The 27,905-nt window shown below is 46.6% G+C and overlaps 2 protein-coding genes, 1 long non-coding RNA gene and 1 pseudogene across 4 annotated transcripts; 1 reads left to right on the forward strand and 3 right to left on the reverse strand.

Moving 5' to 3' along the window:
• Positions 1-3,385: 3,385 nt before the first annotated feature.
• On the reverse strand, positions 3,386-11,810 carry LOC120657428 (diacylglycerol kinase 7-like). 2 transcript variants are annotated; one of them, XM_039935735.1, is made up of 13 exons: positions 11,216-11,806; positions 10,010-10,132; positions 9,577-9,714; positions 7,743-7,828; positions 7,206-7,302; positions 6,799-6,868; positions 6,476-6,558; positions 5,903-5,973; positions 5,436-5,513; positions 4,780-4,867; positions 4,373-4,489; positions 3,886-4,066; positions 3,386-3,744 (listed from the first exon to the last, which is right to left on the reverse strand). In XM_039935735.1, exons 1-12 carry the CDS (start codon positions 11,603-11,605, stop codon positions 3,905-3,907), a joined length of 1,503 nt encoding a protein of 500 aa, XP_039791669.1. In that variant the 5' UTR covers positions 11,606-11,806; the 3' UTR covers positions 3,386-3,744; positions 3,886-3,904. The 2 variants fall into 2 exon arrangements, with proteins under 2 accessions (XP_039791669.1, XP_039791670.1); XM_039935736.1 differs by lacking the exon at positions 5,436-5,513 and having other exon boundaries at positions 11,216-11,810.
• LOC120657429 lies at positions 8,637-9,570 on the reverse strand. The gene is made up of 2 exons (XR_005668172.1): positions 9,041-9,570; positions 8,637-8,934 (listed from the first exon to the last, which is right to left on the reverse strand). It is a non-coding gene; the product is annotated as an uncharacterized LOC120657429 (long non-coding RNA).
• Positions 11,811-20,692: 8,882 nt separating the features above from the next.
• LOC120653768 (eukaryotic translation initiation factor 3 subunit G-like) lies at positions 20,693-23,453 on the forward strand. The gene is made up of 2 exons (XM_039931442.1): positions 20,693-21,041; positions 22,912-23,453. The coding sequence occupies exons 1-2, from the start codon at positions 20,693-20,695 to the stop codon at positions 23,451-23,453; spliced, it is 891 nt and encodes a 296-aa protein (XP_039787376.1).
• Positions 23,454-23,923: 470 nt separating this feature from the next.
• LOC120657430 lies at positions 23,924-26,727 on the reverse strand (annotated as a pseudogene).
• Positions 26,728-27,905: the final 1,178 nt, after the last annotated feature.

Genomic DNA, 27,905 nt, shown 5'->3' on the forward strand with positions numbered 1-27,905 from the left:
TGATCAACGACTTCTCCTGGCTGCGGTTCTCCTGCGGAAGGCTCCTGGACCGGCTCGGCAATCAGCTCATAGGCGACTTCAGTTTCAGCGTCTATGCGAATAAGAATATGCCATGCATGAAACTCAGGAAATGATGCAAGGCAATGCAGTAAACATACAAGAATGCATGGATAAAATGGATAACAACAGCCCTAACTATAGTTCAAAGGGATGGCTCAGTGCTGAGATGGATTCCTAGTTCAAATGTCTTTTAGCCTAAAGTGTCTCCATCAAACATACAAGAATGCTCTTGAGTGATTCAGGTTCAGCTCCATAATGCAAAGGAGTGATTCAAGATTTTAGATACCTCTAAACAAGAACAAGCAAAACCATCTAACAAAAGGATGGAATCTAGCTATTACATGGCTCTATCAGATAGAGCATGAAATTACGAAGCTATAGGAACTGGTTTTGCATTTTTCGCATTTTTTTGTGATTTGTTATGCATTTATGAAAATTTCAGCCGAAATAAATAATTGAATTTGGAAAACAAAACCTAAATAGGGGCTGACAGCCATGCCCCACATGTCAGTGGGAGCCCAGCCACCAGCCCCTCCCCTGTTTTGCCCGCGCCATGGCCAGCGCGCCACCAGACTAGGCGCGGCTGCGGCGCTCCCGCCGGCGGCGGCCGGTCGGCGGCGCGGCAATGCCAAGCCGCGGCCAGGGCGGGCCGGCGGAGGCGTGGCGCGCGCAGGGCGGCCAGGGGCGCACGCGAGGCTGGCGGCGCGCGCAAGGGCAGGGGCGGCGGCGCTCTGCGTTCCCCGCCGGCGGCGTGGCCGGCCGGCGGCGGGCGGGGCTGGCCCGCGGCCAGGGGAGCCCTGCGGCCCCGGGGCTTGCGGCGGTGGCGGCCGGGCCTGCACAGGAGCAGCCCGCGGCGTGCGCCAGCGGCACAGCTTGGCGGCCACGGCGGCGCGGCTGCGTTCCGACGTCGACGGCGCCCGGATCGAAGGGGAAAAGGGTCGGGGAGGATGAGGGGCTCGCGGGAAAGCTCACCACGGGCTCGAATTGGACAGAGGACGATCGGAGAGGGGTCGTCGGCGTGAGGGGCGGAGCTTCGACGGGGACAACAATGGCGGGTCGACGGAGGAGGGGCCGATTCGGCCGGGATAGGGCTCGGCCGAGCTCGGGATGGGGCGGAGGAGGTGCGGGGTGAGGAGAGGGAGGTCAGGGCGTGAGGAATCGAGAAGGGGCAGCGAGTTTGGCCGGCACGAACGCCGGCGGCGGCTTGCTCGGGCTTGGCTCGGCACGAGCTCGAGAACAAAGGAGGAGGGGAAAACGGAGTTGGGCGCCGGGACTGGATAAGCACGCTCGGACGGTGGTCGAGCGGCGCGACGGTCGACGCGTGGAGGGCTCGCCGCCGGCCACAGTCGCTGGTATAGGCGGCGCGCAGCACAGTGACACACAGTCATCGATTTTTGAGCGGATTTTGACCATCCAAATCTCCAAATTTCATATTGGTACTTGAAACTTGGCCAAAATAGAAGTTGTAGAGGATAAGAAGATCTACAACTTTGGTTTTGGGCGAAAGTTGATTCGGAGCTTGGATTAAGGAGAAAAACGTGCTCGAACTCAGCTAAGTTGAGAGTTACTATGCAAACTCGATTAGCACTAATGACCTTGATTAACCCTGATTAGCAACTAAACACATGATTAGCACCAGAATTTAATCCTAGGGTGTTACAATGCAAACCCACCATAACACAACCTAAGCAGTTCAAATTATGTATAAGTCAATTGGGAACAAGACCAGGAGGGTGCAAATGATGGAACGTCCATTCCCTTTTCAGTTGGTGCAAAGCTGTAATTCATTAATTTGCTTTTCTTTTGTTCTTGCTCACCTTTTCTGCATATACTAAAGGGCATTATCTAGCACTGACATTCATCAAACAGTGATGCTAATATTATGGTATTAACATATAACTATATCTATGTGACATATAAGAAAACTTTATTAAGCACCAAGGTTCTGAAGAAATGAAATTTGCTACTTATTTTGTGCAAATTAGAAAAGGAGGAGATAAAAACTAGCATATCCCAAACAGTGCTGTGAATATTCAACGTATAACTTTCCCAGCAAACGGGCTGGCCATCGTTCCTTGGAAACCAAAGAAACCATGAAACAATCCCACTTCAGCTCTGCAAATACAGCAAGCGGTCCCCCAATCTGGCTCCTCTGCACCATCCGTTCTCAGAAACCCTAGAAACGGAGGAAATGAAACAGTTCGGGAAAGGTAGAGACGGTATGGTGGTCATAATAGAAGCGGCGTCTGAAATGGTTGGAGGCAGTGGCATTGGCGACGCGCCAGCACACGAGAGGGATCGAGGCCCGACTCCGGGAAGCGGATGACAAGGGGAACGGTCTCCCCAATTTCTACGGTTCCCACGTCTCCTGCGGCGCGACGAGCAAAATCAGGTTAGAGCTCGATTGGGGCACGAAGGATTCCGTACCAAATTAGGGTAGCCGCGCCGTCGCCGCTAGTGACGACACCGGATCCGGTGGTCGCCGAGTCACCGGAAAGGCCGCCATCCCTCCCGCCTGCGCCTGGGCCTTCGCAGTCGTCCCAACTCCCCATCCGCCCCCGCCCCCCGCCGCCCTACGCGGATCATGGTGACGCGAAGCTCCCTCTCACCCCATCCTCGCCACCATGACGCGGAGAGGTGATGGAGGCGGTGCGCAGCGCAGGGCTAGGGCTAGTCGCGTGGCGGGGAGCATTGGGGATTCGAAATCGGGAAGACGACGGCGCGTGCTCGGGCTCGGCTGTGCTAGGCCTACGTGGCGGACTGGCGGTCGTAACTGACTGCGTGAGCTGAGGGGCCGCCTCCTATACTCGATCTGCAGCCGTCTGAGGACAATCCAGCGGCTAATGTTTGTTGCGAAGGAACCGGATGGCTCATGGACCATGAATGCAGGTGCAGGTCTCGTAATTTATTCCGGTTTATTTATTCTTTCACATAATAATACTATAAAATCAGCCGGTTTGTTTATTACCAACCGAAGAGAGGGAATATCTGGTCAAGTGCTACATCAGCTATGTGCTGAATGGCACTACCTGTAATTGTGGAACACTGCGTGCATCCATCAGGAGAATGTTTGTGTTGGAATGCTAATCGAAGATTTCTTTCTTTAGATCGATAAATGCCACATAGGTCCAGTTGCCTATACATGCCACAGATATGTGAGTCATCCTCACCTCACACTGTACTTCCTCTCGCATGCAGTAACCAACTCAACTTTACAACCGTACATGTTTGTAACTGACCAACTCTCGCATGTAGTAACCTACTAAACTTCAACAACTGACCTGAACGGGGAAAACTATTCTTTTACTAAGGAAAATTTGGAGAGTAAAATAAGCTGTTTGCGAATGGATATGCTCTTAGGACAGTGCAAATCCCAAACTGTCCAGTTTTACAGTCGAGATGGTGTTTTCACCAGGTTATTCTTTTGCATTGACACACAACGGAACACTACAAATTAAATTAAGCTTGTTTCTTTCTCTTCAAAAGAAATCCGGATACAACAACAGATTACAGATATGATACAATACAATAATGCATGGTGCCTTATCATGCTCTGGCCATGACTTGACCATGGCATGACAAAGGCCAACGAACATGCATCCTCCCTGCAGTCGACCCAGTTCTAAGAATCTAGTGCACGCTGCTCCTGAACTGTACACAATCTAACGATCTAAGAATGCAACCCTGGTACAAAATGTTAAGTGAGCAATCAGAGGTGATATCAGAAAATGAAATGCTGTATAGAGCAGAATATGATGCCAGTAAACATCAAGGAATTGGTGCCCTAAAGAAAGCATTATGGAAACGGTATTTCTCGAGTGTTACCTGATTGACATGGGAAATATCATTGCTCCCCGGTGATCATAAGAGAATGATATGGAACTTTGTTTATTTCCAGAATGGTTGACTGGTCCTGAATGAGTGGTTGTTTCCATGGCTCTCCATCCATTTGAACATATGCTCGATTCCACTGGCCACCCCTCATTTCGAACTTGATAGCTGCGGCCTGATAGCAGGAGATGGATTTGGATCATTGTACGTAGCAAAAGAAGCATAAGAAAACATTCAGAACATGGACCAAGAATCAAGATCAGTCTACCACAGTACCACTGCTCAAAAAGATAAAGTAATCATGCAAGCTTCTTGATTAAAAAAAACCTTAGCCAACCAAAAAAATTGTGGCTAGCAAAAGATTGCAGCATCAAGAGTGCCTTGTAGAAAAACTACTGATTACAACAAAGCCTGTTGTATTCATTCAGATTATCTTTTGCAGACAGGTAATGCAAAAATTAAGGCAACAAAAAGTAAGTACCTGGGCAATGTGCTTTGCTTTTATAAGCTCAGCCATTACAAATGAAGCATGCCAACCTTCTTTCAGACCAAATATTTCAAGCAAACCGTCATCTGAATGAGCTTCAACAAAACCTCTCTGCAAAACCGGTATTGAGTGTCAACATTATGTTCTCAGTTCTCATGTGCATACAAGAAACAAAACCATGTAAAAAACCCACCATATACTCCTTGATTCTAACAACTTCTTATTCTCACAATACAACAATAGTTCTGGAATATATACTTATAAGTCATGCAATGTTGGCCCATTTTTATAAACTTTTGCAACATCAAAGGCATTTATCCCAGTCCTCAAAAAGTGTATTCAGGAACAAAAGGTAGAATTGCGAAATCATATGTGATTCACATGAACATGCAATAACTAACCTTTTCAAGATATTCAGGTTTAAGATCACCCCATGGATGCCTTCCACTGCCATAATTGTATAAATTCAGGACAACTAGGGATCTAACACTGCATTATCAGGGAAACAGGTGTGAGCGCAAATCTGGAATTTACACACCAGCAAATAGTTTAGACAGCGATTCTCCATGAGACGAGCTCATCTAGCATCTGAGCAGATAAGCTTTCCAGGCTTTACAATAGTATCCAAATACACGTCCAAAAGGTTCCATTGGAAATTCTATGCATCTAACATATTACAACAGTATATTCAGAGCCTGATCCCGCATGGACATCCAATACATCTTTTAATATGTCTATGTTTATAAAGGTAAGGGGCAAATAACAGGATGAGTTGCTAAGGCATTCAAATTTAAATTAATTGACTACAATCTTCTTACAAAATATGTCTTAGTTCAAAAATGATGTGAACTAAAGAATCCCAATTAATCATCTTTGAATAATATAGCTCTGACTATTCCCCTGTAGTTGTTAACTGAGATGTCGAACCTTTGTGCCTATTAAATCAATGCCAATTTATATATTGGGCATTTGCAATCAAAAAAATTGTGAGACATATTGATGCAAGTGTCTGTTAATAGCTGTAGTGTGTTTAATGTAAAAGAAATCAACAACTTGCCTTGAAGGCATTTGAACTTGCTCCCACTCAGAACAATTAACCTTTTTAATATAAAGTCGCAAAATGTTCTTAAGCCCCCTGCATCAACAAATTATTACGTGAGCATGAAAATTTTTGGCATCTTAGAAAAGGAAGAAGAGTGTTATCACAGCCTGATTGCAACTTAATACATGAACAATCAATTATGGAGATAAAATCCAAAAGATGAGGTTCATTTCATTGCGCCATATTTAGTATACCATGGGCATCAACCTTGTACTACATACTCAGATGTCACTAAGAAATTATTTTATTCTGCAGGGCCACATATATTTCTAAAGCACAATAAATCATGGAAACACAGTGGCATCTAAAATATAACTTCGAATCAATTATATTATAGCATCTGAATCGGTCAGAGTAAAGTAAATACTTAATACTTTAAACATTCAGAACACATTAGAGTTCATGTAAAGTAGATCATTTACCTTAGCTGAGGACTTGCTGTACAAGGTGTACAGAACCACCCCTGAGTGCAGCTATATCCAGCATAAATCAACTGCATAGGGTGGAAAACAAAGATCATCATCAGAACACTTATATGTCAGTCATCTACATCAGACATGATTTTGAGATACCAAATCACTATGCTACAGAAAATGAAGTAGAAAAAAACTGCCTATGGATAGGAGCTTATTTCCTTCTTCAAAAGTTATATAGTCTTGAAGAACTTGCAGCAATCACACCCAGCTCAAACAACAGATATATATCAAGATACACATAATGATATTATGCCCAGAACATACTGTGATGTGGGGATTCACAATTTCCTTTTCTTTTGTGACATTACATGATATAGTCATGACAATTATGACCTGATGACAAAACAGGCAACTGATAAAGTATTTCTAACCAGTAGTCTGAATGGAAGGGTATATACCGCTTACTTATTGAAAAAAAATGCTAACTATGTCGTTCCAAAGAAATGAGCTCACAAATAGCCACAATTCACGCATCATAATGATGCCAAACATAGCACCATTAGAGGGTTTTATTGGCACCTTATTTGCAACTGGTCCTTGTGCAAGATATGGCTTTTCATCACGAAGATGGTGGAAACCATATGCAACCTGAGCATCCATCCCTGTTCAAAGTAAACCGCAAACTTAGCAATGACCACAAACCATAATGATTAAATAATAAACAAATTTCAAATTCCATTTATAGTCACACAGCCTAAGTTCAAGTTTATCTACAGCAAACCATTGAAGTATTCATTTTTTAGCATCAATTGTCTCTCTTGAATTAATCATCATTCTCAGTGCATGATAAATAACAGTCTTAACAAAGAGAAAGAATTTTAATTAAGCAACAAACGAAATACCAATGCTAAGGTAGTTGTAGAATACTCCTTTATAGCAGGAAGCCTTTTCAGATAACTCAGTGCCATTCGCCTGCACCATAATAGATTAGCCTTTTAATAAATTGAAACGACCAAACACATTGTAACACACTCTACAAAATCCATTATTTTGTGCCTTTTCAACATGCAACCAGATCGTTTTCTGTTACCATCTTGTCGTAACATAACTGCTCATTTTTTCTGTTCTCACATGCTATCTTATTCTTAACAATACTTTTCTGTTATCATTTGCAGTCTTATTAAACGTAAGATATAACTAAACTCAACAAGAGCAAGGGGTTTGGAGTAATAATAATGAGAGAATAATGCATATATACGAGTTATGCTTAAGTCAAGCATATAAATCCAGGTGGGTTCGTAGTCAAAACCGGGCTGATCTCCAATCGATCTGCAGGTTCCACTTTCTTAAGCGAATATGGCAACTCTTTTATTTCTCCTTCTGGCATCTGAATTACAGTTTGCCAACTGCATGGGCAATAACAGATGTTATGAGTGTAGAAACAGATGAAATGCCTACAAATGTAACAGATTCTGTAGAGCAGATACCATAATTTGATGCTACAAACAAACCATAACAATGAGTGGTAGCCATTAATATCTTGATACGTTATTCTGCCCATCTAGATTAAGTAGTCATCTCATGTACTAATAGATCAAGTATGACAAAGATTTGCACTAGTACATTGAAATATAGTAGAATAATTCTCTCTATGATAGAATTTGCTTCACACTATTGGCAAATTTATAGCAGATATGTAGGTGGAATAGAAGACAAACTACCCCACAACATTATCTTCTCTTCAAGAAAAGCAACTAACATAAATGGAACTTGAATGAGTGTACAAATGAATTATGATGTCAAAAAATAATTAACAGTGATATCAAGATTTTAAGAACAAAAGGACCTGTCAAGACGGCAAATGGGACCAGTGGCAGCCTTGCTGAGATAACGCTTTACAGCTGAGCGCCAACCAAAGGGAAAAGACCCACCCTGTGCATGAGCTAATTAGCTGTTTTGGTTGAAAAACAAATGATCTAAAAAGGATAAGTATCCCAAGTTCGGCTAGGCGCTAGTCGGATTCTAGGCGGTGACCCATTGCCTAGCGCCTAGGCGGGAGTAATCGTGCCTAGGCGGTCCTAGGCGGTTTTCTAGGCGTTTTGCCAATATAGGCAAAAATAATATATATTATGTATATATAGCAAAAAAAAATATTGACTATTGAATATATTGGACTATAGCTATAGGTTACAGCTATTGATCTATACTGATCTGTAATTGGTTGCTTACACTGATGTAATACATGTCGCAAGCACAAATGAGCCTGATATAACCGCCACGAAGTCTATACTACTGGAATCATATTACCCAGCATTGTGTCTTGTGAAGTCCAAGTAAACAAATACTCAGAAGTTATACGCTTGAAAGCCACTATATGTCATGATGCTTCTTTGCTAAAAGAGACCATCCCAGATTCAGAGTAGTCTGCTAACTGCTACGAGATTTGATCTCACCAGCAAAATGACCAATATAACAAACAGATTTGAACTTAAGGTAAACATTAAGCTCAAGGTGTCGAAGAAAACAAAATGATCAAAACATTAACATGCTAAAGGCACCAGCAACTCCAAAGAATGCTCAAAGCCACCAGCGCCTGCAATCAGCTAAAGCACCTAGCAAAGAATATTATGTCCCATGAAAAAATAATATGCTAGTTCACAAGCAATTTCATGACTCCAGTTCAATCATTGCATCAACCAATTCCATGACAAAATAATTTGCTATTTCACAAGCAATTCCATGCAAATTTAACTAACATTCGACCAAGCATCACAAAGCTTACCATGGATTTGCGGATTGATTTCCATGTGGGGAACAGGGGAAGCACTCAGGCCACTACTACCTTCACGCAAGAGGAGACCTTGCTCCGAATATGGGAAGCGAGGGGCAGGTGCTGCCGCCTCAGGACATGGGACCCGTGCTGCTGGCCGTGCTGCTGGCCGTGCCCGACGGCGCCCCTGGCCGCTGGCCCCTGTGTGCGCCTGCTGGGGGAGGAAAGCAGGGGAGGCCGCGCCCGCAGGGGGAGGAAAGCAGGGGAGCTGCTGGCGGAGGGGGATGAGCAGGGAGGGGAGACGAGCAGGGAAAATCGCAGGGGAGGGGAACGGGCAGGGGAGGGGAACGAGCAGGGGAGGGGAGGGAACTCACCTTGGAGGACTGCAGGCGAGCAGCACCGGCGGGGAGGAGCTTCCAGGCGAGGAGCCGAGGACGGGCAGCGCCGGCGGGGAGGAGATCCAGGCGGGGGACGAGCAGCGCTGGCTTGGAGGAGCAAGGCCGCGCGAGGACGACCAGCGCCGACGGGGGAGGAGCAGCGCCGGTAGGGAGGAGCAATGCAGGCGGGTGAAGCTCCCCTTCGGCGCGCATCTGCGAGCGGGAGCAGGGTCTGCGAGCGGGAATCGACCGGGAGCGAGGTAATCTTCCCGCGCGGCCGCCTATATAGCGCGCGGCCGAAAAAAAATTGCGCGCGCAGCAGCCCGCCCGACTAAGCGCCGCCTTGAGCGCCTGCTCGCCGCCGAATCGCCGCCGAGGCGCTGCTGGTCGACGCCTAGGCGCCGCGGCCGCCTAGACCGCGCCTAACCCCCTAGGCTACGCGGCACCCCGTCGACTAGCGATTAGGCGCGCCTAGGCGCCGCCTAGTCGGCGCCTAGCCGAACACTGTAAGTATCACAGATATAGGTTATTACCCATCCAAATGATCTAGCAAGATCATTTCCCGTACCAAGTGGAATGATTCCTGTGGGTGGAACTGGCTCCCTTTTCATCTTATAAAGATCTGAGAGACAACCAAGCATCCAACCAACTGTGCCATCACCTCCAGCAACCTGCCAGAAAAAATTAGTGCAATGATGTTACGCAAAGTAGTTGGAAGATGGCGAATAACCAACACCACAAAATTTGGTTAGTGAAGAGGAAAAATAGGGAGGCCCTAATAAGCTGAGAAAGGAACAGCCTTGCATAAAGTAGCAGATAGGAAAAAGAAAATCGGATAAGCAGATAACTCTTTTTTTTAGGTAAATATGGTAGGGGAGAGCCCTACTTTGGTACTATTAATACGGGTGAAGAAAGGGGGGAAACTATACAAATGTGATGTCCTTACTTAAGGCATCGAACACATACCACAATCCTTATTTTTTCACGAGCAGCTTTCGCGCAGTTATCACCTTGGTCAGCTAACCTCTCCAAACAACTCAAACCATAGTGAACAAAATCTGAAGGCTTCACAACAGAAAGATCGAAGACCTGAAAAGTCATTGCATCAGTAAATTGTCTTCTCAAAAAAACAAAAAAAACAAAATGAATATGATGCGAGTGCATAACATGATCGAACAAGTGATAGTCCCAAAATATTTCAGAGTAAAAGTTTGAATTTGGCACATCTCATGTTACATAAGTTGTCCAACCTCTCAGGAGCAATGCACAAGAATGTCAAATTCCATAGACTAGCATACATTTTTCAACCCTCAGGTTCATCATTTTTAGTGCTCTTATAGTAATATAATGCCTAGTTACATCAGTACCCAATAAGTTAAGGTCAAGTTCCACAGGATTGGAACCCCATCAAAGCAGTGCTGAAATCGGTATCAACTAATGGCATAGGTTTTCTCACAGGGGAATGTCAAGCTAAAGAATGAAAGGCAGTCCCACTCTCGTCACTCTAGATTCTACCACCCTTGAATTATTGTGGGCGTTTCAACCCCCATCTCCCCCCCCCCCCCCCCCCAACAAAAACTCGGAAGGATGATGAACTCTATTTAGATACTCCATCCCTTCCCTACCTGCTACCAACCAAATTGAATATATTCATCTACTGTGATTCCGATCTGAGGCCATGTGAAGAAGCGAGACACAAAATGCTAGAGCGTTCCCAACACCCAGCGGTAAGCATTTATTATGCATTTAGCATCCAACACTGATGTTCTGTCTCCACAGCTTCTTATGCAAAGGATCCCGCTTCATGTTTCTGCCTTCGAGTACCAATGGGAAATCCGGAAAAAGTTAGTGTACTGCTGCTGATAGTCGATTCCGCACTTAAAGTCTGAGAGAGCGAGCCAACCTAACGTCACGCAGATCGCATGACGCAGGGCGCCGGCGCTCATTCTCTTCTCGACGGTACAAACGAACCACGAGCGTTACCCAGCGAAGCAGATTCCGCTAAATATGTCTATGGGGTTCAAATTTCGCTGCCAATTCAACGCAAAGCTCATAAAAACAATCACTCGCAAGCTGCAAAATCAAACCAGAGCGTTGCAAACTGGAACCGGAAGCGAAATTCGGGAAGCAGAGTTGCACGAGCGCCGAGCGAATCGCGATGCCGTCACCCACCTGCTCCTCGGTGATGAGCTCGTGCAGCCGCACCTTGAGCTCGGGCCCGTGGCGCCCGCCGCTCCGCGAGTTGACGAACACGACCACGGGCGCCACTGTTGGCCCCTCCTCCTTCTCCCCATCCCCGGCCCCCTCCTTCGCCGCCGACGCCGCCGCCACGCCGGCGGCCTCGTCCTTGGCCGCGACGGCCGCCGCGACCGCGCGGCGGAGGTGGAGCGGCATGACGACCTGCCTCCGCAGCTCGGCCTTGTCCACCTCCTTCCCCCATATCCCGCACGCGCGCACCGACTCCCAGATCGACACCCGCGCCGCCGGCGCCGTCGACGGCGACCTCCGCACGGCGCCGTTGCCGTTGCCGGCGGCGGCCGACACCTCCCCTGCTCGCTCCATGGCTACGGCTCCGAGGACAGGCACAGCTCAGCACCGAAATTTTGTTTTCTCCCTCGTGCTTGCTTGGTCTGGTCTGGTGTGAGCTGATGGAATTGGGGAAAGAAAGAAATTGATGTCGACTTTATTGGTGGGCGGGCGCGAGGTTTTACTAACGGAAGATTAGTCAGGTCAGGTGGTGGGCTTCCGGCTTTTGGCTGGTGCTACTGCTGAATGCTGATGCGCTCCCTTCCTTGTGCTTCCTTCCGCTCTCGGCAGCGGCAAGCCGGCAACCGCGTGGTCCTGTCCTGCCGGCGTCGCCTCTCGTGTAAGTCTTACGTTGCATTGTCTCCGGCAGGACGGACCCAATATATGCCTAGGATTAGATGCTGGAACTGCACGTTCTAGAATTTCAATTAGGGCTGTGTTTAGTTTGTGAATTTTTTAGGATTTGGTTACTGTAGCACTTTTATTGTTATTTGGTAATTAATGTCTAATTGTAGACTAATTAGGTTTAAAAGATTCATATCGTCATTTACAGTTGAACTGTGTAATTAATTATTTTTTTCAACTGCATTTAATGCTTCTTGTATGTGTCCGAAGATTCGATGTGATGGGTACTATAGAAAAAAAATTTGAGAACTAAACAGAGTATAGGTCGACATAGATGTCCTTCTCGCTGATCTATTGCTAAAGATGGCCACCACTTAACCAACAACTACTATTACATTGACGGCTCAAACCAAAAAAAAAAAAAACAAGCAGGGGCACTAGGTCCAACTTCATGACATGTTGGGGCTTTTTTAGTCCTAACAGTGTTCTACTAAATGATTTACGAATTTCATAAGGTAGCAAACCCTGATAAATAGGGCTAGATCCACCTCTACAGTCTCCATTCGCTAGTTGAAAACAAAATTAAGCTGGCACTATTTCGTTTCCATCTACAAATCCTACATGTTTTCACTCATTTACCTTAATGGGTCTGAAAATGTACAGCTTATTGCCTTATTCATTAAAAATATATGATGTCACATACCCCATTCGCTAGTAGTTAAGAATTTGGAATACGATATGCATATCCATAAGCCATGGAGCTATGATAATAAAGGAAACTCTATCCAGAACGTGATATATTAACTTTAAATAATATTAGTTTTTTTAGGCTGAAGCAGAAGCATGATCAACCGACATTTGTAGTTTCACACTTTTAGGAGGAGCATATGCACGTTATTTTGTCACTTTCACGAGGAGCATAAGCAAATTCCTATTTATCCAAATATATATAGGGGTGGTAAAGGGCCCAACATTTTGAACTAGAAAATCTAAGGATCGGGCCCTAAAAGGGCCGGGCTCTAAACATATGTATTTTTGAACTAAAAATTTTAAGGGCTTTATTGGGCTGTGAAGAGGCCATTAGAGCCATGGCCTATTCCACCCCTAAATATATATTAATCAGTTTATCATATGACTATGTTACTCTAAATGGAAGAGATTAGAAAGAGTTCCCACTAGTCTATATGAATCCTTTCACATTTATAAACCCCTTTTCTTCTCTATAGAGGGTGTATACTCTCCTACTTTATTTAAAGGGTTTTTTTATATATGCCATTACAATTTTCACAGATTGGAGATCTGCCATTACAAATTATGTAATTGGAAACTTGCCATTATAATTTGAGCACTCACCGAAGCTTGCCATTATGTACGCTTGCCGCGACGGTTGGCCCACCTGCAGGTGCCGTAGACATACTTGAGATTTCGTATGTCCCTATTTGCCCCTGCACCGAGCGGACAAGCCCCCAGACCTGTCGCTCTCTCTCTCTCAGTCACCCGTCACCTTCCCTCCTATGTTCCCCACGCGCCCACCCCTCTCCTCCCGAACCCTAACCACCAGACGAACCCTAAGCTAGTCACCGGAGGCGGCAGAGGAGTGGATCAAGTTGGTGACTCGATCCGCAATGGGGGCGAACTGAAGAAGATGGAAGACGACCCTAACGGCCGCGATGCGGCAGCAATGATGGGCGGTGGTGCAGCGATGGAGAGCAGCGAGGCAAGGTACAGGCTCTAAATCCTTCATGATTTGGTTGTGGTTTGGGCTTATCGGTCGCAATCGAGTAGTTTTTCTGGTAGGATTGATAGGTGGTAGGGTTTGACTTCTCATGTTTGCTAGTAGGGCTGAGTTCTTCTCGCTAGAGATTAAGGTGGAAGGATTCTGCACAACTGACTTTGTCGGTAGAAAGTCTTACTCAAAGGGGAAAGTGATCAAGTGGAATGTGGAGACAGGCACATTTACATTTGAGTTGCTGATGAATAGTTTGAGGAATGAGGTCAAATGGGCACCTAATCAAGATGCCACAGTGTGGTTCTTTGACAAGAGAATTGGTGAGGATGTCAGGCTAACTAATGAAATTCAAATGCTAGATTTGTATGAAATGTACAAGTCTGAGATGAGTTGCCATATTCTTGTGTCAGTTTTTGCCAAAACTGTTTGTGATGATCATGAGTTTGATGCGCTAGAGCCTTTGTGTGTGTTGGGACCTGATGAAGATGAAGATGTAGAGCCAAAACTAATGTGACTATTTGACAAATAATGTCTCTGAAAGTTTTAATAGCCAGATCAGAAACTTGAAAGGCTTGCTAATTCATGAGTTAGTTGATGGTTTGAGGGAAATGATAATGAAGAAAAGGTATCTTAGGAGAATGATTGGAAGATAAATGGAAGATGGGATTTTACCTAATGTCATAAAAGAGCTCAACATAATTAGCAAGAACTTGAAAGTTGCCAAAATATCTATAAGTGATCAAGACTTTGCTGAGGTCACACTGATTGACCAATGGAACAACTACAAAAGGCACACTGTGGACTTGGTGAACCGAAAGTGTTCATGCAGAGAATGGCAAGTAACAGAAAAACCTTGCAGACATGCCTTGGCATGGATCCTATCCAACAGAGGACTTGAAATCTCTGACTTTGTTCATGAATACTATTATGTTGCAAGATTCAGGGTTGCATATGCAAGGAGAGTTGAATCTATGCCAGATAGATCAGAGTGGCCTCAGGTGGAACTTGGCTTCAAAGTTTTGCCACCTCTCCTCAGCAGAGCTGCAGGAAGGCCTAGAGTGCAGAGGATCAGAGGAAGTTTTGAGGTAAATGCAACCAAAAGGAGGGTCAAGTGCATGAGATGTGGAGGTTTTGGCCACTTCACCAAGTCTTGCAAGGAGAGGATGCAAGAGCTGGATGATCCAGAAGAATGTGCAACACTAAAGAAAAAGGCCACAACTAAGAGGTAACTATATTGCTGCACATAATTAGCATATCCATTATATCACTTTTAGACCATCTTATATTAATTTTGGTCTTTGTGCTGTAGGAAGAGATAAGAAGACCAAGACACTCCTGGACCATCACAGCAGCATCCGAAGAAAAAAAAGAGCACAACTAAGAAGAAAAAGACTCCTAAGAAAAAGAAGACACTGGTCAAAAAGAAGCAAAAGAAGGCTGCAAGTGGTCCACCAGCTAGTGTTGTTAGGAGCCTGAAAGATTGGCTGGCAGTGTAATTTTATCACTTTTAGTCTGTGACCAATGAACTATGTGTGATCAGTTTAGATTATGTCAGCAACGAACTATGTGTGGCCTGTTTAGTTCTGTCATCAGTGAACTTTGTGTTGTCAGTTTAGAGTCTGAACTATGTTGGTTTCTATCTATGAAATATGGGTACCCATGATATTTATTGGTATATATGCTTCTCAACTGCTGCATTCATGCTTTGTTTTGCTCACCATTGCAACCCAGTTCCATTAGTATTGCTCAAAATACAAGTCAATTACAGCCAAGTTCAGAACACATTACAACCAAGTTCAGAACACATTGGCTAACACATTGCTCAAAACTGAATTATAGCCAAGTCCAGTACACACCGCAGCTCATTTCACTTCAACATTGGTCGCACTAACAACGCACTAACAAGCCTATCAGTACACCTGCACCTCTGCTGGCACTCGACGTCAAGCTTGACGTTGTCCCAAGCTTCATCGGGCTGCTCACCGGCGACATGCGGAGATGATGAGCGACGGCCGACGGCGCATTGGCAACTGAAAGTCCTCGTCCTCGCCGCGCTCGCCGCCGACACGCTGCAGAAGGTCCTCGTCCTCGCCGCGCTCGGCACTGGTCCTGCCTCCCCAAGCGGTGGGATGACTCGGGTGCCGCGCGGGTGCTCATCGAGTGCCCAGACTCCGCGGCGTCCATCGTCGACCCGGATGTCGTCCCGCGGCTCGCGAGCAGCCAGGCGGAGGCGCTGGCTGAGGTCTCACCGGACGGCAAGACGCGCGCGGAGACGATGAGCGACGGCTCGACGGCAACTGAGAGCAACGGTGTGACAGGGATATGAGAGAGAGCGACGGGTACTGGGGGCCTTATCCACTCGGTGCAGGGGCAAATAGGGACATATGGAATCTCAGGTCCGTCTACGGCACCTGCAGGTGGGCCAACCGTCGCGGCAAGCGTACATAATGGCAAGCTTCGGTGAGTGCTCAAATTGTAATGGCAACTTTCTAATTACATAATTTGTAATGGCAGATCTCCAATCCGTGAAAATTGTAATGGCATATATTAAAAAAACCCTTATTTAAACCATTTTTACCACCTGCTTTCATCATAGCGGAATGAACGCCTTTGAATTCGGAAACCAATCATCTATCTTACGGCTGGAATCTCCTATATTCTCATTTTTTTTTCTCGAGTCGTGTTCGCGTGGACACCTAACCATATGGGTTTCTTTGGCACACTGGCTTTTCCTAGCTGTTTGTCATGTGTACCGGGTGGCTGAGGCCGTGTTTAGTTCCAACGCAAAAAATTTTTGCGATGAAATTTTATTAATTTGAAGTACTAAATGAAGCATATTTATAATTTTTTTTGCACAGATGGGTTGTAAATCACGAGACGAATCTAATGATGCTAATTAATTCATGATTAATTCATAATTAACGGATGGTTATTGTAACATCACGGTTGCAAATCATGGATTAAAGTAGACTCATTAGATTCGTCTCGCGATTTACAGTCTATCTATGTAAAAAATTTTGTCAATAGACTTCATTTAGTACTCCATGCATATGTTAAAATATTCGATGTAATGTTTTTTTGTATTTACGAGGTTTATGGGTAACAATCGGCCAGAATGTGGCCGGTACCCAAGCAACGCAGCTAACGCGCTTTCCCTCGCTTTATTCCAGTGTGCGTCCGGTGGCGTCAAGCGCACAGTTGGTCGCTACTGTATACGAACGCAGCCCCCATCCCCCCCCCCCCCCACCCCACCTCACCTCCCATCCGCCAACGGCCAGCTACCACACACGCTAGGTGGCTAGATGCCATGCGGGCCCGGGATCGGTAGGGCCCATCCGTCATGTGGGCGCGTAACGAGGAGAAGTGTTCGGAAACGCAACGGGCGAGACGGGAGCGTGGCCGCGCGGAGACGGCAGCGGCACGTGCGCGCCGCCACGGGGCCGCATCCATTCCGTCCGGCAGGGGCCTTTCCATTTTTCTTTATAGTACGTAGTCCCTCGGTCCAGAAATATAGATTTTAGAGTTCAAATTTTGTATTTAAATATTTTAGATTGAAAGTGGATCAAATCATCTTAATTTTACATCATTTTCGAATTTTTCCTAATAGAAAAACGTACATGAAGCCATGTAGGAGGAGGTGCATGTGAGGAAGGTGCATGAGAAAGAGTGTAGTACTTTAATTAGCACATATTCAAATAGAGTCTCAATGCTTGATAATTAGATAGAGTCTCAATGTTTAATAATTAGGAGTAGAAAAGTCTTTTCTCCATCTCCATAATCTATTGGAAAAATTCTAGAATAACCTACATTTCATGATAGATGGAGTATTTGTATTCTTAGATAAGGAAAACGTACAAGTACTCGTACGTGTACAGAGACGTACGTAAAGGATAGAGAGGAAGCTAATACAGCCAAACTTCACAAAGGACCCTAACCAAAGATGAAATTGCAAAGAAGCCCCTGGAACCTTCGTGAATCCCCTGCAGCTGACCTCTATCACTGTCGAGGAAGAAACTGAGCTTCACTGTGAGCTGTTGTTAGCGTAATGGGAACGGGTCTCCATGACCCCGGATTCATGCGCGATTAAGAAAAATGGGACCCACCAGTCGCGTCTGCCGGTGACGTCAGCCGAGCGCAGCTATAGGCCGCCACCGGGGACATCCGCCCACGGAGGCGGGCACCCGACTGGAGCGGGCCGGGCTTGACCCAGCACGTGAAGCCCTGGGGGACGTTTTCTTCCCCTCGAAGACACCCGCCTAGTAAAGACCTTTACCAGGCGGTTACGGCGCCTCGTCACCGGACTCCATGCAGAGTCGAGGGGGTGCGCGGCTTCCCCGTAAGAATATCATGATTATGGGGATGTCGTGCGCTCAGAAGATAAGACGATAGGCAGCGGACTTATCCCTGAACTGCCCGTCCCATTGACATGAAGATGGACTGTGGCCGGGACCCACCGTCGTTTACCGCACCCCATCGTGGTAAAAACAAAAGCCACCCTGGGCGACGCCCCGGGGTTGACTGGGGTCACCCCAAACCAGGAAGGTTCGCCGGGCAACCCCGGAAGTCATCACGTGGCCACCTCATGCCGCCCCAGACGTCCCTCGGGACACCCCGGGTGCGTGAGAGCCTGCCAGACTGTCCCGGGCCACCCCAGGACGCAAAGACCCACTGGGCAGTGTCTACGGCCGCCCCGGACACTCCGAGGCGCCCGAGATCACCCCAGGACGCCTCTGACACTGGCTAGTCCCAGAAGCCTACTATGGCAGGCCCGCCTGACGGAGGCAGGGCAGCTTGGAAGACGGCGCCTACCATGCAAAGAGGGTGTTCACGCTAGTTAGAGAGCAACAGAGAAGGCAGATGTAAAAGTCTATGAATAGAAAGGTCACGGGACATGTAAGGGGACCGGCTCTTTCGATGCCTAACAGAGACATCCTGGGCTTGGGCTTTCCAACTCGGGATCGTCAGAGAACCAATCACAACACACAGGACGTAGGGTATTACGCCTCCGGACGGCCTGAACCTGTCTAAATCCACCGTCTCAACTCGCTTCCTTAGGGGAGATCCTTGTGCGGTTTATACCCCTGATCGAATCTCTAAACAGGGGTTCCCACGAATCCCTGCTCGCGGTACTCACCCACCGTCAGCTGACGAGGCCCCATCACACCTTGGCTTTTGAAGGAGTCGCAGTAGAAGTCACTGTCGGCTGTTGCCCATCGACTGGGGACATGCCTCGACCTCTGCAGCTCCCGGAACCGCGCTCGCCATCAACGACCGCCGCCGCCGAGGGGAAGCCGAGCCAGATCCGGCCACCCATCTTCCACAAAGCTCACAGCTTGCTCTGTCTCCACCAAACAAATGGCCAGCGGGCTCACCTGCCGACGAGCCGCCCGCCACGAGCTCTTGAACACCGCTCCAAAGGCTCGCCACCAGTGCTGGAGCGTAGCACTGACGGGACGGGAAAGAGCCCCAGAGGACAAAATCCGCGACGACACCGCTGTTGCCATCCCGCCAACGCCACCCAGAAACGAGATCCACTCTGATGAATCCACAAACAGCAGAAAGAGAAAGAGAAAGAGCCGCGTCGCCGCCTCCGCCGCTCCAGGATCAAAAGCTCCACCGTCGTCACCAACAGCGAGCAACTCTAAACTATGCCTAGACCTAAACCTATCTAGGCTAGTATTCACATCGGCGGTCGATTCCCCTGCTCCCCTCCTTCTGATAGCCCACCCAAACAGCAGTTGCACGGTGGGAACCAACCCAAGCAAGTGATCTCCAATCCTGCACGTATGCGTTGGTGTTGCTCTCTCTCGTGCAACGACGCACAAGATGCAATGCAATGCCGCAGGCAGACGATGCTTTCCTTTGCCAGGCAAACCGGCTGGTTGTTGTGAACCTGCTGTCCCGTGGAACTTGGTGCTAGAATGTGGTTCGCGCCCAAGCCATGATGGTGAATGCAGTGGTGCCTCGCTTTATTCAGTTCAGTGCCCGGACCAGTGGCGTCAACAAGTGCACGGTTGGCGGCAGGATCCAACCAGCCACCAACGACCCAGGCCGGCTACGGGCCCACCTGTCATGCAAGCGAGCGGCCTTGTCGGCGCATAAACGTGACCTCTCGCTCCCGCGGCGCGGAGGGGAGCGTGGGCTTGGCTGCGGTGGCGTGGGCCAGCCCAACACGCTGCCGCCGCGGCCGGCTGCCGGCTGCCGGCAGCAAAGCATTGTTGCTTGGCTCCATTCAGGAACTGGACCGTTGGACGGGCGGCGGAGAAAGCGAAGCGAAGCCCCCGCTCCGACCGGTTTTTCTCCGTCTAGAACTGGGCCAACAAGACTAGTACTACTCCGACTATTCAAAAAAAAAAAAACTAGTAGTACTCCATAAATCTAGAACGTTGACGCCAGTCTATTATTACCTCTACTAGAAGGACAGTACTCGGCATTAGTCATGCTGTTGCCATCCGGCTTTGAATTGAATCTCTCTTCATCTCGATTCACCAGGGAAGCAAAAGGATGACGAGTCGTGGACGCAGATGGAGTCAAAGAACGAAGCTTCAAGCCACGTAGGACGTAGCCGACAGAACCACTTGGCCAGCAAACATTTGTTGCATGTGCCCTACACGCGCAACGAAAGCTTTAACAAAATGGAAAAAGGGAAATAAACCTCACACCTCCTCCACGCACCTCGCAGGCTCGAAAGCCTACCCTGGGGCCCATAAAAGAGGAGGTGAGCTTGCCTTTTACTGGGCCTGGGCCTGATCAGGCCCATTATTTGATTTCCTCGTTTATCCCCCCAGAGGAGCCAGTCCAACAAAGACAGCCCATGGGCTATAGCCCAGTTACATCTATACTGGCTCGACAGTTTTTTTTTTAATATAAGAAGGCTCGACACATTGAACCCTTTAAAACCCCTGACCCCCGACATGACGACACGATCAAGACGAAACCGAAGCAAACTACATCATCTCCCGATCTCCCTCCAATCGCCGTCGCGCCTCCTAGCCCTAACGCACGCGTGCAGCGGAACGCATCCCATCACGAGCCGAGAAGAAGCGGCCATGGCAGCGGTGGCGATGCACAAGCAGCACCAGCAGCACACGGAGCGGTGGGCCGATCTCCTGGACGACGACGGCGGCGACCTCGACCTCGGCGAGCTCCTCCCGCCGCCGGTCGTCGTCGGCCCCGACGCCAAAGGCATCAAGACGGTGACCGAGTACAGGATCGACGGCGAGGGCAACAAGGTCAAGGTCACCACCACCAAGCGCGTCCGCACGGTGCGCCGCTCCAGGAGCGCCATCGAGCGCCGCTCCTGGCCCAAGTTCGGCGATGCCGCCAGGGAGGCCGCCGGCTCGCGGCTCACCATGGTCTCCACGGAGGAGATACTTCTCGACCGCACACGCGCCACAGGTCGTCGCTGTTCTATACCTTTTTTTTTCTTCCAACTGATTCTGCATTGTTGCCTTGTTGGTCTTGGTTGATTTTGTTTCGGTTCGTATGTTCCGTTGTAGACACAATTGACCTGGGTCAGCAGAATCTGGGGTGTTCAGACAATTTTCTTCAAGACAGAATCGAGATTGCTGTAGATGCTTGTAGAATCGGCATGATACGATCGACGTGTTTCATGATAGGATTGAGATTGGTGTTCCATCGTACCTACATGCTTGTTTTGCTGCTCTTGGGGTCCATACAGTTAAAGTCAGACCTCAGACGTAGATTTTCAAAAAATTTCCCTGAACATGTTTAGTTGGTTTGAATTTAACCTTTAAGTACTCCTAGGAGAAATAGATCTCTAGACTCTAGATCATAGTCACAAAGTTCCTGGATCGACCGGGTCGAGGAACGGGGTCGAGGGTCGTCACTTTATAAAATTGTGGTACGAAGAGGGTATACCTCTATGGAACGATAAATTATTATGTGGAACGCGACTCTGATTCATCGAGGTCGATATCTTCGGGTCGATGCGTCTTTAGAAAGACAAAAACTATATATATGTACTACTAATGAAGAAACTAATCTGTACAAGCATATAAGAAACGTACAAAAGAGTACATTTAGACCATATACTACACGTACTCAGCTCATTCAACATCAACATCAACAAAGCATTTTAATCCCAAGCAAGTTGGGGTAGGCTAGAGTTGAAACCCAACAAAGACCATTATTCATGGTTCCGGCACGTGAATCGCGGCTTTCCAAGCACTCCTATCCAATGACAAATATCTAGGTATACTCCAGTCTTTCAAGTCTCTTCTAATTGTTTCTTCCCATGTCAACTTCGGCCGTCCCCTGCCTCTCCTAATATTACCGTCGTGCTTTAGGATACCACTATGCACTGGTGCCTCTGGCGGTCTCCGTTGGACATGTCCAAACCATCTCAGCCAGTGTTGGATAAGCTTTTCTTCAATTGGTGCTTCATATTGTTTAACCATCTCAATCCTCTATCAATAATCTTCTTATCCCAATTAAATCTTCTAGCAATGGGGCTGCGACCTCTCTCAAACCGGGATGCGATCCAACTTTGAATGGGACACTGACCCTCTTCGACCCCGACCCTCGAATCGGAACGACGTTCCCTGGTCGTGGGACGAGGCATCGACCCCAAATCCTGTGACTATGCTCTGGATACTGCAAGAGGAGATATACCATATAGAAGATTTGTGATTTAAATTGTAAGCAATAATGCTAGGGTTGAATCAGATAACAAACTCAGTCTTTTATTTGACTGCAAAACTTTGTTGGAGTTAGAGAATCTACACTTCCGAATTTGAATTTTTTGAAAAATGTTATAGATGTATTTGCTGTCTTGCTGATTTGTAACTGTAAGTTGTAAGCCGGTTGGATTTCCTAAATGAAATATGTCGTACTTGCACTTAAAAAAAGGTTTCTTAAATCTTAATGGGTGTCAGCATGTTAGGACTTATTTGCTTTTGATTAATAGCCGACAAAAGGATATCAAATATCAACAGTGTGCATCTTAATACAATAGACATCTCGTTCGGCCATTGCTAATTTTCTATGGTAGTGGAGCCGGTAGCATGAATCTTCTTAAAACAGCTGACGGTGTATATACATTTTTTTATTTATTTTCGAAAGGACGGCAAGAGTTTTGCCGTGAAATCTTATTATTAGAAGAAAATGTGTATATAAATTCTTGCTCATAATGTTTTCAGCGTACGTATTTGATTCTGGAGTCTCTTGATTTTGCCAAGTTTGCTCGAGTATTGTCATCTTCATGCATGTCTTTGTGCTTATCTGCTAACTCTTCTCTTAGTTGCAGGAAGCAAAGACGAGGAGCTATCTACTAAAGTTGATTCACTGGCAAATGATAAGGGCGGAGGTCTTCTGATGGTTTGCAGAACCTGTGGGAAGAAGGGTGACCACTGGACCTCAAAGTGCCCCTACAAGGACCTTGCTCCACAACAGGGTGACAGTTCTGCTGACAGGCCTCCAAGTTCTGAGGGCTCTGCATCACAAGGTGTTGCCGGTAGGGCTGGAACGTATGTTCCTGTATTCAGGAGGTCAGGTACTGATAAGAGCGGAGCAGATGTGATGAGGCGGAGGAACGATGAGAACTCGATCCGGGTGACCAACCTCTCGGAGGACGCCCGCGACCCTGACCTCGCAGAGCTGTTCGGCCAGTTTGGCCCTCTCAACCGTGTCTATGTTGCATTAGATCGGGCGACTGGAGCAAGCCGGGGGTTTGGCTTCGTCAACTTCGTTCGCAGGGAGGACGGCGAGAGGGCTATCAAGAATCTAAATGGTTACGGTTACGATAACCTCATCCTATGCGTCGAGTGGGCAGCACCGAGGCCCAACTAGCTAGTTCTTGCTACCTCTGTTAATACTTGCATGTTTAAACCAACTATTAGTATGATTACTGTTTTAAAGTAGTACGTGTCTTTGGACGAGAATACTTCAACCCGCTGCTGTTTGCTGTCTTCTAATCTTGCAAATTTTAATTTATTAGGATTTGTTTGAGTTCTGAATGGCGTTGTCTTTATATAACTTCAGATCAGTTATTACTCGGTTATCATCAGCATGTTTGATGCAAATCCATGCTTTTGAATCTTGATGTCATCTGCAATAGTGTGTTAGGTAAAGTGCTGGAGCAACTTAACCATGAACAATTGCACAAGTTTCTGAGGCCGTTTCACTCGGTCTTTGACCACATCAACTGTACACATTCAGCATGTAAGATGAGCAAGCATCCGAACTAAGACGACATAGTATCAGATGTTCTGTCAGCTGATACTTGCTAGTCAAACTGACAAACCATTGATTTTTTTTTCTTTCCTTTTCTCTCAAGCAGAACGAAAGAACATAGTAATGCAACTAAAAACAAACGGAGATATCACCGTCCTCAAATCCGAACTCTATGTGTCACGCCTGTACTCTACCTCTTATGCTCTTGCAGCCAACAAAAATGACTTTCACTCATAAATCATATGTTTCGCGCCTGTACTCCAATACCTCTCACCGCCAACGAAAATTACTTTCACTCATCGAAGTGTGAAGCATGGTGGATGCACATGAACCACTTGCCATCAACCTTCTCGAACACATTGGTAGCCACCTGCTTCCCCCAGCTGCCGCTCCCCTTGGTCCTGACCAGCTCCAGGCAGGTGACGTAGCCAACGTCGCCTCTGACATGGACCTCCACGTCCTGCAGGTCGATCTGCAGCGGGAACTCGTAGTCGGCGTCGCAGACCATCTCCCAGCTCTGCATCACCATCTCGTACCCGGAGATCCTCCCCGCCGACGGGTGCACCACGTAGACGTGGTCGCCCTTGGCCCAGGCCTGGTGCATCGCCACGAGGTCGCCGTTCTTGAACGCCGTGTAGAACCGCATGTTCGCCGCGAGGACCGCGGACCTGCCGTCCTCCTGGAGCACGCGGAGCTCGTCCCGCAGCGCCGCGGCGCGAGCTAGTCCTCCTCCTGGATCGCCGTCTCGAGCTCACGTCGCAAGGATTCTTCGTTCGGGGTGCCGGCAGCGGCGCTCTCCGTGCTTGGGCGCCCTTCGGCTTCGCCGCTCTTGACGTGAGCAGCTGTGAGCCTCGTGGCTTGGTGCAGACAGGTGCTTGTCGTTTGGAGCCCTGCACTGTTGACCGAGCAAATGAAAGGGTGATGTGACTGTATATGTTGGTTTGCCAAAATTAGAGCATGTCAAATTGTTGGTAAGAAATTTAGGTATTTATTTAGTTCAGTGACAATAATACTTTTTTTCTCTTGTAAAATTATTTAAAAAGTTTCTAGTAACTTACTATGACCTTAATCAAATAGCCAATTTTTAGACACAAACCAATTGATAGCCAAATCTTATTAGCATGGCTTGATTTTGGTATAGTAAAAATTGTAGCAAACCAATCTGTATGTGAGAGCATATCCACCAGATTACATATCTCTCATATACTATATATTTTTTTTTCTCTCTCCATCACTAATAATATTTTTTTACATTTTTTGTGGCCAATGCTGTAGTAGATTTCTCAAAAGATAGGGTGGAGGAAGGTATCCCCTACATTTAAACAAAAGAGAGGTGTATTTTGACGATCCCCAAAAATATTTTAGTATTGACTATGCAATTGGTAATCTGCTGAAGCACCTCCAAATTATCTAAAATCACCTCTGTTACTTAAAAGACAGATTTTTAGTATTGAGAAGTGGGATGAGTAACGTGCTGGAGATGCTCAAAGATTGTGCAAAAGAGGTGAAATAAGCACAGTTTTAGTTGATTCAGAGTTCTCAGCTCAACGAACAACCTCGGAAGAGCAAGCCTGTCACAGAGACCTCAAATGCATGGAACAAACTGGAAACAGCTCCGTTAGTTTGCTTAAAGAGCAAAGTCCATCACCGGTCCCTAAACTTGTGTCGCTGTATCATCCCGGTCCCTAAACTCACAAATCGACCGTTCAGGTCCTCAAATTTGTCCATCTGTGTCATCTCGGTCCATAAACTTGTTCCACTGTGCCATCCCGGTTCCTAAACTAGAAAATCAAACGTTTACATCCTCAAATTTGTTCAATCATGTCATTCCGGCCCCTAAACTTAATTTTGAGTCTCATATGGGTCAAAACAAGGCGATCTAAAATCTATATATCAAAAAGTAATTCATAACTTTTTCATATGAACTTGAATGAAGATAAACTTTATATCAAAATGGTAGCCCTCGACATAATCTACAATTTTGTAGTTCAAATATTTTTGAATTAAAACTGTTTAGGGTCTCAAAATATTGTTGTAAGTTTATAGATTTTAAAATTTAAAAGTTAAAATTAAATTTTAGGACTCTAAACAATTTTAATTCAAAAACTTTTGAACTGCAAAGTTGTAGATCGCGTCGAGAGATACAATTTTGATATAAAGTTTATCTTCATTCGAGTTCATTTAAAAAAATTATAAATTATTTTTTGATATAGAGGTTTTAGATCGTCCGGTTTGGACTTAGATGAAACTCAAAACCAAATTTAGAGACTGGGATGACACAACTGGACAAGTTTGAGGATTTAAACAGATGGTTTGTAAGTTTAGGGACCGGAATGACACAGTCAAACAAGTTTGAGGACCTAAACGATCGATTTACGAGTTTAGGGACCGAGATGACACAGTCGAACAAGTTTAAGGACCGGTGACGCACTTTACTCTTGCTTAAACATCATACAACTATTCAGGTGAGGAAAGGCAAGTATGTCTAGCATTTCCTGATTATGACGATGTGATTTGGGGAAAGAACTTAACCCTTAACCTCAAGCATAAGAATGTCCAGCCAAGCGCCGGAGATTAAATTTAGCAAACCCCATGTCCCGAATTTGCCCCTAAATCAGAAACGCTGAAAGCTAGCACAACCCAAAATTGCTCAATTCTGCACGAGTGCTCGCTTCCCTGTAGATTAACACGAAACGAAGCTTAGATAAGGGGTCTCACAAGCGCTTAGCTCCAACGCGGAAGCAGTTCCTGGTCGTGTAAGTAGAGGTCGCCGGAATCACAGGCCGCCACCAAGCCCTAGCTGGAGAGGCCGCCGCCGCCGCCATTGCCGTGGAAGGAAGGATATGGTCGTGCACTTGTGCTATGGGAATAGTGAATGCAGAACGGGTATGGTCTTGTTTCCCCTGTTTCCCTACCCCTTCGTTTTTGGGCCTGTCGGACAACTAGTAGTTGGACCGGGCCGAACTACAGCTGGCACTATGAGCAAATCAGTTCGCGATATACTCTACGAACTACTCATGCAGTCCTGCTGACCTTTTCGATAGGATCGGAGCGCTTCTCACGTGGGGTTTGAGTTCGGGATACGATCCTAAAACAATTTTTTTTAGATTATGAAAAAATTCCCAGTCTTAATTATTCACATGTGAATGACTGCAGTCAAAAGAGTTACAAGAATTTTTAGACTCTAAATCTTGAATAAGGAATTTCATAAATACAAGAAAGTTGTAAAACAAAAAAAGACGTTCGGCAAATTGGATCTCTTCGCCAAATTAGATTTCTCTCCGGGCAAATCTTTCCAGGAAGACGTTCGGCTCCAACTTGGCAAGTCGGTACACCATCCCTCCTCCTCTCCAGATGGATCCTTCTTTCTCTTGGCGACTTTTCGGCGTTTCACGGTGTGTTTAACTGAAGATTCGGTAGCTCTCATGCTCCAATCATGTTTGGGGGGTTCGGCTCCTGGTTTTCATGTCTCTTTCCAAAGTGATTGTCACTTTCGGTTCTTGGTCTCTTGCAAATCAGTGGGTTTCAAAGTCTATAATCTGCAGAGGTTCATTGGTTCTTGCTTTGATGTGTATTTTCACCTTTGGAGTAATGGTGCTCCACGTTGGGAACGTGAAAAACTTCTTTGGGAGCAAGAACAACAACGTGAATGGACCTATGTCCAATCTCGCAAGAAGAAATGTTCTACTGCCCGTTCTCAGCTTGTTCGCCGCGTTCGTTTTAATCCAAAGCTGATTCAAGACTCTCCAAGGCCTAAATTCAAGCCAAAGCCTATGCCTTCACCTTCTATTCGCATTGGGGCTTTCACAATTCCTACTACAGTTTAGTTCAACAGGATTTTTGGTCGGCTTCATACAGATCTGGCTTCAAATGCTTGTCCTACTCAAGATCCAAGTTCCAAGGAGGTTTCTTCGTCGGCTGATTCAGCGCCAGTTTCTCCTCTCTTTTCAAATTCGAATTCGAAGTTACTCCTTTGTGGCAAATGTTTAGCTAATGGGCATCTGGCCCGGAAATGTACCGGTCAGTGGTGCTGTAAAGCCTGCTCCAAATATGGTCACAAGGCCCGTT

Source organism: Panicum virgatum, chromosome 1N (genome assembly GCF_016808335.1).
Source record: "Panicum virgatum strain AP13 chromosome 1N, P.virgatum_v5, whole genome shotgun sequence".
Lineage (NCBI taxonomy): Eukaryota > Viridiplantae > Streptophyta > Magnoliopsida > Poales > Poaceae > Panicum > Panicum virgatum.